At 37.5% G+C, this 14,403-nt stretch overlaps 1 protein-coding gene across 3 annotated transcripts in view; it reads right to left on the bottom strand.

Moving 5' to 3' along the window:
• Nucleotides 1–707: 707 nt before the first annotated feature.
• LOC124274138 (protein quaking-A-like) overlaps nt 708–14,403 on the bottom strand; it is a 37,051-nt gene continuing 23,355 nt past the window's right edge. For 2 of the 3 annotated variants that reach the window (XM_046709463.1, XM_046709465.1), the window contains exons 6-8: nt 13,529–13,597; nt 8,593–8,859; nt 6,962–7,079 (exon numbers count right to left, since the gene is read on the bottom strand). In XM_046709463.1, the coding sequence (XP_046565419.1) occupies nt 7,003–7,079; nt 8,593–8,859; nt 13,529–13,597 (413 nt within the window). In that variant the 3' untranslated portion in view covers nt 6,962–7,002. Of the gene's footprint in view, nt 4,711–6,961; nt 7,080–8,592; nt 8,860–13,528; nt 13,598–14,403 lie in introns of those variants that run through there. The other variant, XM_046709464.1, reaches the window with a different exon arrangement.

Genomic DNA, 14,403 nt, shown 5'->3' with positions numbered 1-14,403 from the left:
TAGTTGACAGTGAAGTACTTCTGTTGAAATCTACGATATTTATCACATCAAGAAATGATTTGTGGTGGTGTAGTGAAATATCAGCAGGAATTATTGTATTAGAATTTTTTTTCTATTCGGCCATGTGAAATTTCTCATAACAGGAGCCTTCAAAATGGCACCAGATAAGAGGTGTTCAAGTCTTTAAGCAGTGAGGTGTGGTATGTGTGAAGATCTGATTAGAATGAGGCAGAATGTTGTCTAGGACAAATGTCATCTTCTTGGTTCTGAAGGTTCTCTGCTGAATTAAATGTAACAGCGCATCCTGCCAGCATGTGTTTTCCACCCACATCTGTACCTACCTCTTACAATGCTGCAAGGACCAAACGCGGACCTTGGCATTAAGTTTAAATGCATTGTATTCATAAGTGACGGAATATAAAGGTCTCTCATTTCCTACTTTTTGGTAACTGCCTTGTGGCACTCAATAAGGTGACTTTCACTTTAACAATACTTTTTTTTCAAAATATGACAATAAGTTCCTTATGATGTTGTAGAGCTTCACTCTGTAGTTAACCGATCACCAACAATTGTGAAGACCGTTCACTTCCCCACTCCAAGAAATTGAAAATACACTGACGCATGTACTTCACTATTATCTGCTACAAACACTTTCAACAGTTTAGACTGGTAAGAATCATTTCCCATTGTAAAAGGCAGATAGAAAAGACATGTAGAATATACTTTATTCTATGCAGTTATTAAAAGAGGTTAAAGAAAGACTCTCTGTGGGCTCCAGCCCTATTATGACTACGTTACCTCAACTGTGAGTATGTTGATGGACCACCATGCTACAGTGTCAAAACAAAGTATGATAGCATGGTGTTCACATCTGCTAAATACTGTAAACACATAGATCAGTATTATTAGCGAGGTAAGCACCTACAATTTTAAAAAGAACATTTTGTCATGGATAAATATGTGGGAATAAATAACTGTCCCTTGTCGTCAGGTGCTACAACATTATATCCCCGGGAAGACTGACGATCAACCAACAACACCATCTCATATACACTTGAGCAATTGAGCAACTTTCAAAATTTTAGAAGAAAAAAATAATGTAACAAAACGTGGCAAGAATTGTCCAAATCTGGCAAAATATGACAAAGTTTGGACAAGTTTTCAAAGATAAATCAAATGGTTATAATTCTTACCTTGTGAGTATTTGTTGAGCAACAATAAAGCATAACATGGCAACCAACTTATGAGTGTTTAATATGGGCTACGTTCTACCAAGCACAAGAAAAGCAAGGCCAGACATACAATTCACTCTGTGACTAGACACAGACTCTCTCACACCATGCTCTGAATGCGGCTTTAAGGTTTTGGCCGAAGTCAAGGTAAAAAGTACAAGCCTTATGTGAAGCTATTGGTTGAGAGAGTGAGTGTGCAGGCAACATTGGGGAGTATCAAGACAGTGTGTGAGCAGTGTTAGTCAGAACAGAAAGAAAGGGAATATTTCCATGGCTACAAATATATTTTATTGCATTAAAAGTTATGAATAGGTACAAAATACAGCCATATGGTTATGAAAAGCTGTAGCAACCAATTGGTTAATGATGATGCAAACCAGTACTAAAAACTTAATGCTATTGTGTTGTCATCATCAACAACAAATGGGCGAGTATTCCCCGAGGTTATTAGTATACAACAGAGTAGCAGTAACATAGTAGTAGTGGTTGTGAGATTCCAGTCAACACCAACACAGTGTGCTGGGCCTACAAACAAATGTTAGTTCAGATTATTATGCTGCTTAAAATTTGCACTTGCTCGACGACTCTGTTTATGAGTAGGTTATTAAGAAAATAGGTGATATGTAATGCAGGTTAACTAGAAATTGTTCCTGTGAGTAACAAAAATAGACAACATACAAACATGACTTGTGACCTGTGAGTGGACCAAGAATGACATGCAGTTAAGGCACTTGTTTAGTATAGTGGCAGATGGTCACCGGTGACATGGGTGCACACACAGTCTGCAGCCAGCACAACCAATGACCACACACATCTCAGGTTAAGTACGTGTCAGTTAGAGTATCAAACACAAAAACTTGTCCAACCTTTCTCTCCTCCCTGCACTGATAACATGCTGGAAGAAGCATAAAATATTTCTAGATACAATACAACAAACAAAAAAAAAAAAAAAAAGACAGCTGGTGACTGCCAAGACACTTTTGATTTATACATAAAAAGGAGAAGTCATGAGCAAAGGACGGTTGAGCTAGGCCGAGCCAGGAGCAGCAGATGGATGAAGCACACACACTGCTACTATTTGCAGCCACTCCTCAGTGCTGCCCAGAAAGAGACAGGACATCAAGAACACACATATCAGAAGTTCCCTGAAGGGATACAGAACGTTGGCACCACATACTTACTGTGCAGTAGAACGGCCTACTACACAGCTGACATGTAATACTGTAGTCAGTACGTGGTGCAAGGGCAGTGAGTAGTGGCAGCAGCATGTTCAACAACATCACCCATCCAACACTCCACTCAGCAGAAACAGTTCTCCAGTCTAGGCAGTCACCAAACATATACACTGAGTATGTACAGGTTTGTACGTTCTCTAATATGCTTCATACATTCATAGTGTCCATGGAAGACAATATTATTCGTATTAAACCAAAATATCTCTAAAAGATAATCTCATCTGTAGACAATCGTTGTCTTTAGCAAGAACATTTCAATGGTACATGCATAGCTAAGTAAAAGCTACAAAATATAACATGATTTCTTTGCATACAATTAATGGAGATGAAGTATGATATTTTGGCAGCAATCAATGTTGGCCTTGATAAGTAGATTGTTTCCATTTTGAACAATCAGAAAGCACTTTGATTCATAAGGCAAATGAAATATACAAATGTTGCATAGATATGTGTCATTAGTCTTTCTGATTACTTTGCATCTGGTTTAATTGTATAATGGCGGATGATATGTTTGGACATTTTGATTGAAGGAAATATTGCTAAAATCTGTAGAAAAAATGCAAGAGCAAGTATATGAGTGAATGATATGCAAAGATGCATGAACATGATATGCTTAAGACTTTCTGAGGCACAAGTAATGTAGTTTCATCTCCATCAGGCGAGATCGGTGGGAGTATTTGTATTTCAAAGGTTAAAGCACAAACTCCCCTGAGGATGTCAGCTGGTTAGATCACCAGTTCAACTCAATTAACTTTCACAGTGGTTATCCAAATGATTCAGGAAACAAATAAATGGTAATTATTGACTGAAGTACAAAACTGCATCTGTTTGAGAAATTGTAGAAGTCACTTCTGTCATAGCCAAAAGGCTGTGCGCCTGTGATAGTTTAAGTAGTTGTGAGTTTTATCGCAACATTCTACAGTACGATATCTTAACAACCTAGCATCTGTGCCATGGTGTTATGGCTCTACTGTAATTCCATGGAATACTGAGTTATTGAATATTGGGCAGCAGTTGAAGATATACTGCTGTTAATCTAAATTAACTCATTACTTTATGTCAATTCTGTGGATTCCTCATATATTGCTACCTAGTAAACATTTGACAAAAGTTTCTGCTGAAACATTACTCTTAATACAGACCAGCAAACATCCATAAGTAGAGCATGCCCCTTCTCAAAAATAGAGGTCAACAACATTAAATATGAGATAAGCCAACTAATATCAAGTTCAGCCTGGTTAAAGTGATCAGCACAGAGTCAACTCAGTATTAAGTAACATAAGTAGATAAAAAACAAATTCATTCTACAATTAAGGCAAAAGGGTGGAAGCAGGACTCCGTCTCAGATGCATCAGAGCCAAATGTGCATGATGAGATTGCAGGATTAGCTGTCTGATGCAACTGTCATGCTGTAGCAGTTAATACTGGAGAGATAAGCCATTTTACTGTCATGTCAGACAACTGGTGAGTAGACATGTGCCATGTTCTCCTGAAGAGTAGGAGGGAGCTGTGTATTATGAATCTTGTTGGTGGGACAGTTTTGCAAGGAAGACATCATATATGAATACTGAAGAAAGTGGAAGACAGAGGTGACTCATGATGCTACTGCTACAACATGGCAACGTTGCCTGGACAGGTATCTATTTCCACACTCTTACCTCCACAGTACTGCAGACCACAGTCAGCTAATCAGTAGGTTAAAGTTTATGTACAACAGTTATAACAATTAACAGTTAAACCCAGGCCCAGTGGTCACAAACAGTGGACTAATGTCGTATGAAGAGTCTGGCTGTCAGTCAATCCAAATGTCCACTGGTATCTAATCCAATTCTACAGCCAGGTGAGGTGACGCTAGTTGTGTTGACCCATCACAAATTAGTAACGATCCACAGGTTAGTCATTGCAGATGGCTGAGTAGGACGGCACTTAGCTGTAGGATTGAAGAGTCCCTGCACATCTGGGACCTGTTAGCAATGGTCCACAATTTGAGTATCATCCACCATGAGTAGGTATATAAGTTATGAAGACCTTTCTTGTAAGAGTTAAGTGTCAGGCAGCAGCAATCTGCCCCGGCTTCGTCAATACTGATAATCAGGGTGATGAAGTGATGCATGGCAAACACCCGGGCTGTGAGCGAACTAGTGGGCGGGCAGGCAGAGGGGCGGATGATGACAGTCGACTAACCCTTCTTTAAAGGCACAGGGATCGGACGTTTGTGGCCACGTTCAAGGGTTAGTTGCCAGCTGAGGTTAGAAGTGAAAAAATAAAAAGAAAAGAGTTAGTTTGGTTTGTACTTGCTACAACATGAGCATTCTCTGGTGAATTAATAATTATATTACAGTTTAGGGCCCTTAATGCAGCGAATTGTCCAGATACAGCAAACAGTTAGTGCAGATTATTGTAATCCATTATGGAACATTCAATCTAAAGTGGGTGCACAGTACAAAGTGGTAAGAATCTTCTTGAAGAAAGACTGCTATATTTTTAGAGCTGAACAATTCTGTTAATGTGATTGATAAATGTCCAAATTACACCCATTCAAACCAGTGAGCATTTCTGCTCATATGTAAGTAGTAACTATTGGTTATTCGCACATTAAGGGTTAATAAATGCATAAATGAAGTAGATAAAGTGTATTATGGCAACTTATTACATACATTACTAAGTACTGTACAGTGTATAGAACCAGCAATACTTGTCAGACATGCTGTGGCAGACATGCGCCTCAGGTCAAGGTAACGAAACTTAACCCCTTATACCAGAAATGAAATGAAGAATTTGCGTGAAGGCCTACTTGCTGAGGTTTGCTGGAGGTGTGTAGCCTGTACCTCCCTCCCCACCCTAACCAGCTACACTCAGTAAGGAAATGTACCATTCTACAGAACTAACACACACACATTACGTGAAGACAACGAGTACTTTATTCCTAAAATGTTGACAACAATGATTGCACATGGTCTGGATGTTTAGGACAGAAGCAGGTGATTATAGAAATCATGTCAACACTTGCTTCTCATCAAATGCAAGACCGGCATTTGTAAAAACTTAATGAAACATGTTCATTCATTCCGAGCTTTGATTTGTCATTCGCTTATAGTATGAAAACAGTTGATAAACAACAAAATGTAACTACACTACAATAACATCTGCAGTTTATTGAAACCAGTTGGCTTCAGTCAAGACTAATGCCTTAAAATAAAAATTTAACATCAACAATGTAAAATATTGGCTTCTGATTATGAATAAACATAAAGATGCCCCCACCCATTCCAAGATGATATGCTATTGTCTATTGTGGCCATGGAACAAGATTATGTAGGTATGATCCTTCCCAGCACTTCCCCATACCACCACAAGGGGCAGTACTTTTTGTATATCTATACACTATATAGGCACAGACGGCAGGCCTCTGCTATCACATATACAAATATCAATAATATACATCAACATAAGCATAACAAGATATGTAAAAAGAAAATATAAATACTTTGCATACAAAAACAGTAAAAGGAAATAAAATTGACATAAAATATAAAATGCTTCCAAAAACCCATGTGGATTTAAGAGATCCATCATTTCGAACAATCAACATCCCTAATAGTACGGGGAGGGACAACAACTACTCATAAATGTTTCATTAACCTTCTACACCCAACAACAAAACAAATGCTTTGCTTATATATAAGCAACAAAAACATTTCAAAGGCAATACTTGGTAGTTTTGATTTTTGTCATGTAAAGCACCTCTGCCAAAATCATGTCATACACATATAAGTAGTTATAAACACATGGCAGCAATAGAGCTGCCTGGATTTCATAAAATGACCTGTAATGGCCAGTATCAAGAACAGTAGTCACATATACACACTCCAAACCAGCTAACTTGCTGCACTTCTTTGCTTAGGGGTTAAGGATCTTTTTCTTTCTGAACTTAAAACTGATATGTACAAAGAAGGAAATCTTAAACAACCCATGACCTGCCATTTCATCAAAATGGTGTCAGGCTACTACACAGGCAGCTGTTTCCATGTGATGTTGGGATCAAACCAACTTACGACCATCTTTCAAAGTGCTTCCAAGACGGAAACAAATGCACAGACAATATCTTCTATGTTCCACTTGACACGTTGGTGTAAGGGGACATATGTGTGTGTATGAGTGTCTAGTTCTTTTCATACTGGATTGTTGAATCATATCCAGGGGTGGAAATAACTTTAAAATTGCTAGTGTACTCAGATACAGTGGCCCATGTAAAATCACTTGCCCTGATAAGTTTCCACTATACCGGCTGTTTTCTTGTTGATTTTTTAGATAAACATAATTAATATTGTAAAGTCAACTGGACACCGGTACAGTGTGATATCCAAATTTGCTTGCCCGACAGAAAAAAAACACTGGACTCGGGCCGGGCAATGGGTTGTTTCCACCTCTAGTATCTAGTACACAAGTGCACATATCATGCTACTCAAACAATAGAGGATGATACGAATGATGGATCTCTTGTACTTAAATATATAGAACTAACCTTCCACTCATCATGGAAGTGTTGTCACCCTTGTGTAAGGGTGATCTCGCACTCCTGTTAAAGTTCTCCTCATTTTGGGCACAGCACCTATAATGATCGACAGCAAGATGCTGAGGCTTACGAGTCAGCAGTACAGTTCATGGACAAAACTGACTTGATGGGACAGAAACATGTCACTGATAACTTACTGAGGGTAATAAAAATCACAGAAAACAATTCTGGGTAGTCTAGTCAGTTTTGCCCACTCCCTGCAGAGACACCAAGAACATCATATGTGACATATCTCCTGGTCCTATGACCTTTAACCTATCTTTGGTCAAAGGTCAAATTACCCTATGGTCCATCTGACCTTGCTTAATCGAAAAACAAAAATCAAGGTCACATTCCCCAAGAGGGGAATAATTTAAAGTCATTCCAGACTTATGTAAATATAGTATTTCTGATCACAGCCTTCAGAATGTTGTCAGTCATTCTTACAAAAATAACTTTAGTTAGAAGTGTTAACATTAACTTTGTTAATGTGTTAAGTCAAAAGTCACCCTACATTAACTTGATGCCATCAATAGTGCTGAAAGGCTAGATATGGGAGTGTTAATATTGCCTTCAAGGCATCAATTAGTATACCAGGAGATTTGTCTGGGACTGAAAATATAAAGCAAGCATCAAAATTAGAATCAACTCTAAACATTATGCTGGATGTAGGAAATTAAATCACACAGAATCATCATTTCACATGATATACAATTAAGGTGTAAGACAAACTTGATAGTCACAACCGCCACCGCAGTCTACTACACAGAAGTACTTGATATATTATACAAAACTATCTCGCCTTCAGTTCAAACTGGTAGCACAGGTTCTAGTAGGTTAGCAGGGGTTATTTACAAATTTACAGTTAAATAACTTTACTTTGATCTTCCTAGAATGCTGGTTTAGATTTACCTGCGACAAAACAAAAATGAACATATTCATGAAGAATTTAAAGTGAAACAAAATTTTGAGGCTATTTGGTGCCATAATGAATAAACTAACATCTGAGGTATAAGACAATAATAGGGACACAATGGAAAGTTGGAGGAATGCATTCTAAAGAGAAAATGCACTACTATAGATGATCAACAGGTAGACCAAAAAAAAAAAATAGGTAGAAAAGTAAAAAGCACTGTACAAGTAAGTCATAATACAAGCACTAGGAATGTCGGAGATGAGGGGTTAACATAATACCAAATACTCTTAAAGCTAAATAAAAATATAGAGGGACATATGTTTTAATGTGTTATATATATATATATATATATATATAAAATGGTGTGTGGCTTGCCATTTGCGAGTTGATCAAGGTAGCCTGTTAAAATCTGCACATCCATATGCTTCCACATATGAAACTGAATGCTCCTAAAACTCAATACTCAATTGATGTTCTTTAGTGACCAATGCTTCCAAATTGATCTTCTTCGGAATGTAAACATGGATTAAGACAGAGTGAATTTTCCTGGCAAGCTGAGGAACATCAGTGTGTGCATGATTATGCAAGACATTTTGGAGAGAAACTGCATAAGGCCAGATGAGAGATGGTGGCCTATCTACCGCACGAACATACCAGCAAGGGCAGCATTCTGATCCAGGCCAGTCGGATACTCCAAGATAGTTGCTGGAGAAAAGGCAGCATACGGATATTCATAAGGATTGTAAACAAATCCACTCTCTGTTGGTGAAACCAGGGGAGGTGGGGCTCCATTGAGCAATCCAGCAGTACTGGTGGCCACAGCAGGCATACGTTGGTGCAGGATGATGGGAGCTCCAGTTGGTGTCTGTGCTCTTAAATGCTGCATCTGAAGAGCTCCAGGAGCAATAAGCCGGGGTGATTCTGTCAAAATAACAACCACTTACTGTTATTTGCTTGTAAAATGACATATAAATCATAAGTCACACGACTCCAAACAGGGGCCGTAGCACTATAACTGCCATAAGTTTATGTTAAAGTATGGGATTTACAATCACCTAAGCATTACTCTCACTGTTTGTAGAACAGGTCATTGGTGTGTAAAACTGAGAAAAGTCCAACTTCATCTCCAGCTACTCTGAATACTTGCACTACTGTCAACTGAAGAAATTGACAAGAGCGTTGCTATTTTAAAATGGCAGCAATAATAATCTTTAATTTTACTGTTAAAGTTGAAGAAATTAGGGGAATAGCTTTACACCTCTTAGAGAAGATTTGCATTTCATACCATGGTGAACTCAAACAATTGTTTTGGGGGTAATTGCCTAAGCTTCAGCAATCATCAGAACTATATATCCTGAAAGATTTTCCTATCGTCTTAAACACATTACCAAACCTTTAACTTATAAAAAGCCCAGCCTATTTGGCAAGAACGTAGCCAAAAGCCATAAATACATGCAGACACACAAATGAAGTAAATTATATCCCTGGTCTGCCTAGAGAAATAGTGACAAAGTGATCAACATTTACACACATCAGATGTTAGCATTCATGTGCCAAAGCTATTGTGTCCAACGGTTTCAAGAGCAAAGTGCATGACTGCGGCCTTGTGACTGGGAACGGCATGTGATGGCTAGAATAGTAACAACTCAAGCTAAAGCAAGTCAATAGCTGCCTGCTCTTGACCAGGGTTATCTGAAGCAGACCAACTAACATTTAAGGCATGTTCTGTCTGTTCCATAACAACATTTACAAATCATTTCTCATAAATACTCAAACATACAATCAAAGCCTTCCAAATGACATGACAGCCTGGCATGAAATCATGATAACATTTCAGAGACTACGCAAATCTCTTCACAACAAACCAGGATAGCAGAAAATGTGTCCATGACTATATATTAACTGAACTCATTTGTCCGAAGATCCAAACTTGGATTGTTGTCTAGTGCTAACCATTTCTATTGCTGTTGGAGAGTTATGGGTATGTCTGAAGTTAAATGCCTGAATCATTTTGAACACTTGACAGCACACCACCATCACTGGAACATGTTACCCTCCCAAGTTTATAGAAATCACAAGTATAACTATACAAACTCCACTTTTGTTGAGGAGGAAGAGAGTTTAGGAAGATTCTTTCATCTGATTTTATTGTAATTTGAAAACTGACTATAAAAATGAAATGTCTTCAAACATGCTAAAGATATTGAAATTCACATGGGTAGCTTAATCATAATGCCAAACCAATTGTATTTATTGCACTACAGTGTCTTGGCTTGGAGATGGGGAAAAGAAACGGGAAGAGCCCCGTGGCTTAATGTTGTTCAATTTGTATTTTCGTTTCTATAGTACACACTTCAGCCAGCCAGCCAGCCACTCACTGCCAGCCAGCCCGTCAGCCACGCACACAGTACTTTAAGGTAACAAAGAAGAAACTTGGTCAATTAAAATTTCACAGATCATAGTGTGTAATTGTCGGATAAATTAAGCCAAAAATATTGACCATTGCAAACGCATTTTCTCCTCAATCTACATAAGTCAGTTAAAAGACTACCCAATATCATACTAAACTGAAAAGAATAGTTAATGGAACAATTGGAAGAAATAGTACCTGAAACAATTATTTTCCAACGAAACTACATTACAATTACTTATCCCTTTTCTTGCTAATTTTACTATGCATATTACAAAACAGAAATTAGTTGAAAACAAAACTAATACTATGTTTATATGTTAACACCTTTCCAAACAGCTGTACTGTTTGGTGAAACATGTACAGTGGACACAATGTATACAGAAGATCAGTGTTTTCAGGTAATTTGTCAGAAAAATCGGTTTGGCAGATCGATATTAGATTAGAAAATATTGGTTTGACCTAATTGCAGTTTTATCTGGACATGAAATCCTTAATTTATTTTCTGATAAAGCAAGTCTTATTTCCATGTGTCGTAACACCAAAAAGACACCCAAATGAAACAATTTGCTTTTAACCCTGCTTTGAGGTATGAGTTGGAATGCAAGTAGAAATTTCACAGGAGGGCAACAATTTGATATCTTAATATACACAGTATGTAGTGGTGGGCGACAATACTGGTTAACCGGTATATTGCAATTCAAAAATCACAATAAGATATATTGTGGTACACTTTTCACGAACTGGTTTACCCAATATGATCGGCAATGTTTATTGGTCATATAATTGCATTTGCATGACTTTTAAACCATATAAATAAAAAATATAGATTGGTACCGGCACCTCTTGTTGGGATAAAGAAACCAAAATGGTGGACGCAGCTGCAGACGCTTTTTCTCAAGTTCCAAAATTTAGAGTGAAGTCTTCAATTTGGAAATATTTTCAATTGATCTCTTGTACAATCACATGTGAGTCCTGACAGTGGCCACTGACATTGTTTCAAAAGAAAGGAACCAGAATTTCATTACCTTAAACCATGTGGTACACTTTCACAATATATTGCAATACGCCAACACATATCACAATATATCGCAATACGAACATTTTGGCAATACCCAACCCTAATAGTATGTAGGTTCCTCACAAGCTACAGTACCCTTGGATTCTTAAAAGAGTGTTTGTTTGGATGGATGGATGGACCGCACTAAATCCTAATAAATCCCCTGCCTGTTTCATGGAGGGGACTGATACATAGCCAACATTAACATGCATTCGCACATACCAAAGCACACATCAAAACATTCATAAACGAACATGTAAAGAGCAGAATAAACTTCCATTAGTTGCAGCCTTGCTGGGACAAAAGGTTCGTATCACCTAGTCTTAGAGAAGAATTGGAAAGTTCACAATGGATGAAAACATAAAAGCTCATCCAGGTATGTACATGTATCTGTGCACGACTTATTTCCTGTTCACATACATGCAGAAACCAGAGCCAAAAGGCTGAGTAGCTCACCAGAATTGTCATGGAATTTATCCCTTGTGCACATTAACAGTACATGTATCAGCTTATGCAGCATTTTGATGCTGTATCATATACAGAACATTGATAACAAACTAGTCATCATAAAGCAATGATGCAGAAATGTAATAAACTTATGGAAAGGGCAGCATCAGGTAAAAAGTTGATCTTATTGAGCTATTCCAAAAGCACTACCAGTATACTTAGTGAAAATGTAAATGTCTGAATGTGCTCCTAATAAATATGAAGATTTCTTCTGCAGTTTTCAAAAGTTTAATTTAATTATAAGTGCAGAGAGATTCCCTGAACCACCTTATTAAAATATTTTCATTATGCAAAATTGTTTCTATAAATTATAAGAGAAGAAAGAGGTCCGCAAGAAGTATTGTTTGGTATCATTTTGAATTTCAAAGACGTAATGGCAAAACAAAGAATGGTTCGTCCATATATGATGAGACAACAACTATCTTACAGTGGTTAAACACATTTTGCAAGAGCACCTGGAAAGACATCAACCACTGTAACAGTGGCAATATCTTAACATAGATTTGATGAAGTAATGCTTGACAGAGGGCCAGTGGTATTCAATGTTTGACAAATATGACAATACACAACAAATTGTTGTCACATTTTTGTAATGATATAAATGCAGAATAAAAAATCTACTACATGACATTTGCTATGACATGCACCTGTCACTCTTGTCAGCTGAATCAAACCTTATGCTTGAAATATGCTTGATAAATCAGAAGTTATAGAGATGTCTAAATCTATTTGAGCTAGATAAATATGATAAACAGAAAATGAATAATGTATCACCTTGTTTTGTTTACCAGTGTGAATGAGAGTTAGGAAAACATGACACTTTTAAAATGGTCATCTTATTCATGTTAACAATTGCTTCAGAATTCTGTGTAGACATTTTAGATCTATCCATCATCAACAAATTTCTGCTACCGCACTTAAGCATTGTGGTTTAAGCTGGATGGACAGACAGAAAACTCAACCACATAAGATCACTCAAACTTTCGGTCTGACCGAGCTAAAAGCAGGGTAATATGCCAATCATACAATTCCTTAATGGTAACTATGACAACCAAGTCTTATATTAGTCTTAGATTCTGTGAGTATGGTATGAAACTAATGAAGTTCACATGCATATTCTCAGACCTTGTACAGGGACAGTCCTGCAGTTGCAGTTTAGGTGTCAAAAAATAAAAAGTTAATATATATGGTGGACAGTAAGCCACTGCCACTGTTACAGGGAATTTCATGTCAAGAGACTTTAATCCTGGCCAAGCACCTTGGAGAAATGTTCACAATACACTAAACCCATCAAAGCCATATGTACATAATGCAAAGTAGTGTAATGGCACTGCTGGACAGGGTTTCACAAGAAGGGTTCCTGTGTATTTGATGTGTGTGTCTGCTTGTACCAGTCCATTCTTAGTATCTGTCTTGTAGTTACCACTGAAACCCTAAGCTGTATCTTTACATGGAACTGCAACTGTGATGTGTGTGTGGTGTGAGACTGGGCGTGTTGTGTTTTGAGTGTGTTTGAGAGATTTTGTGAAGTAGGTGTTGTGTAAGTGGGGTGGTCCACAGTTAGTGTCTTACTGCTGCTGCATAGTACAGAGGGAGGTAGCTAATTCGCTTGCCTGAATGTCCTGCTGTGCTTCTTGTGAGATTCAAATCTTGTCCCCGCCAGGGATTTGCCACACTGAAATCTTAAAGTATATGAGAAAGTTAGCAGGGATAAAGTTGCTTGACTATGTTTGCAAGGTGTGGGAACTGTCTTGAGGATACTCACTGCTGTCCAAACTGCAACATTAACAATTCATACCCATTCTACTTGTAGATTACCAAATACATGCATATCCTGTTTAACCATATGTCAAACAAATTGAATATGTTGAAGTTAATTTGTGTTAGCAATATTTATATCAATATTGACAAAAAGAACACTTTTGCTCTTGATTCTTCAATGAACATGATTTTCTTCCCATTACCATGACTGGAAAATGCGTGAAAATACCTCTGCAGCATCATGCAATTCTTTTCAAAACAAAGGACCATGCAAAAAACGTAATTGCCAAACCAACTAAACATGACATAATATCTGAAAAGGAAAAAAGCAAAGAGATTTAGAGACAGGAAAATATATAGGTTGAACAGTACGTGAAGCACAACCTGGTGAATGTACAAGTGTGTATATCTAGTGAAGAGGCAACACAGTAGCCTATACAAAATCCATCACTACATCCTAAACCACTCTGCCATGTCACAATAGGGTATTGTCTAAACTAGAATCATTCACATTAAGGATTAAGCATTTGACAACCAATTTTGTATACCTGCTTCTTTCATTAAACATTTAAAGAATGCAATTCAGGTTTTTCACTTAATAATACTGTCTACATTTTTTTTCTTAGTATATGATTAATAGACATTATGATAAAAGACATATATTTTGAAATCAGAACAATCTCACATTACTTAAATTGAGGACAAGCTGTACAGCATGGGGGTCTAA

Source organism: Haliotis rubra, unplaced genomic scaffold, assembly GCF_003918875.1.
Source record: "Haliotis rubra isolate DU_JTF1 unplaced genomic scaffold, ASM391887v1 Scf188, whole genome shotgun sequence".
NCBI classification, from domain to species: Eukaryota; Metazoa; Mollusca; class Gastropoda; order Lepetellida; family Haliotidae; genus Haliotis; species Haliotis rubra.
Note: the sequence above shows the minus strand (reverse complement) of the source record. Positions and strands in the feature narration are given on the sequence as shown.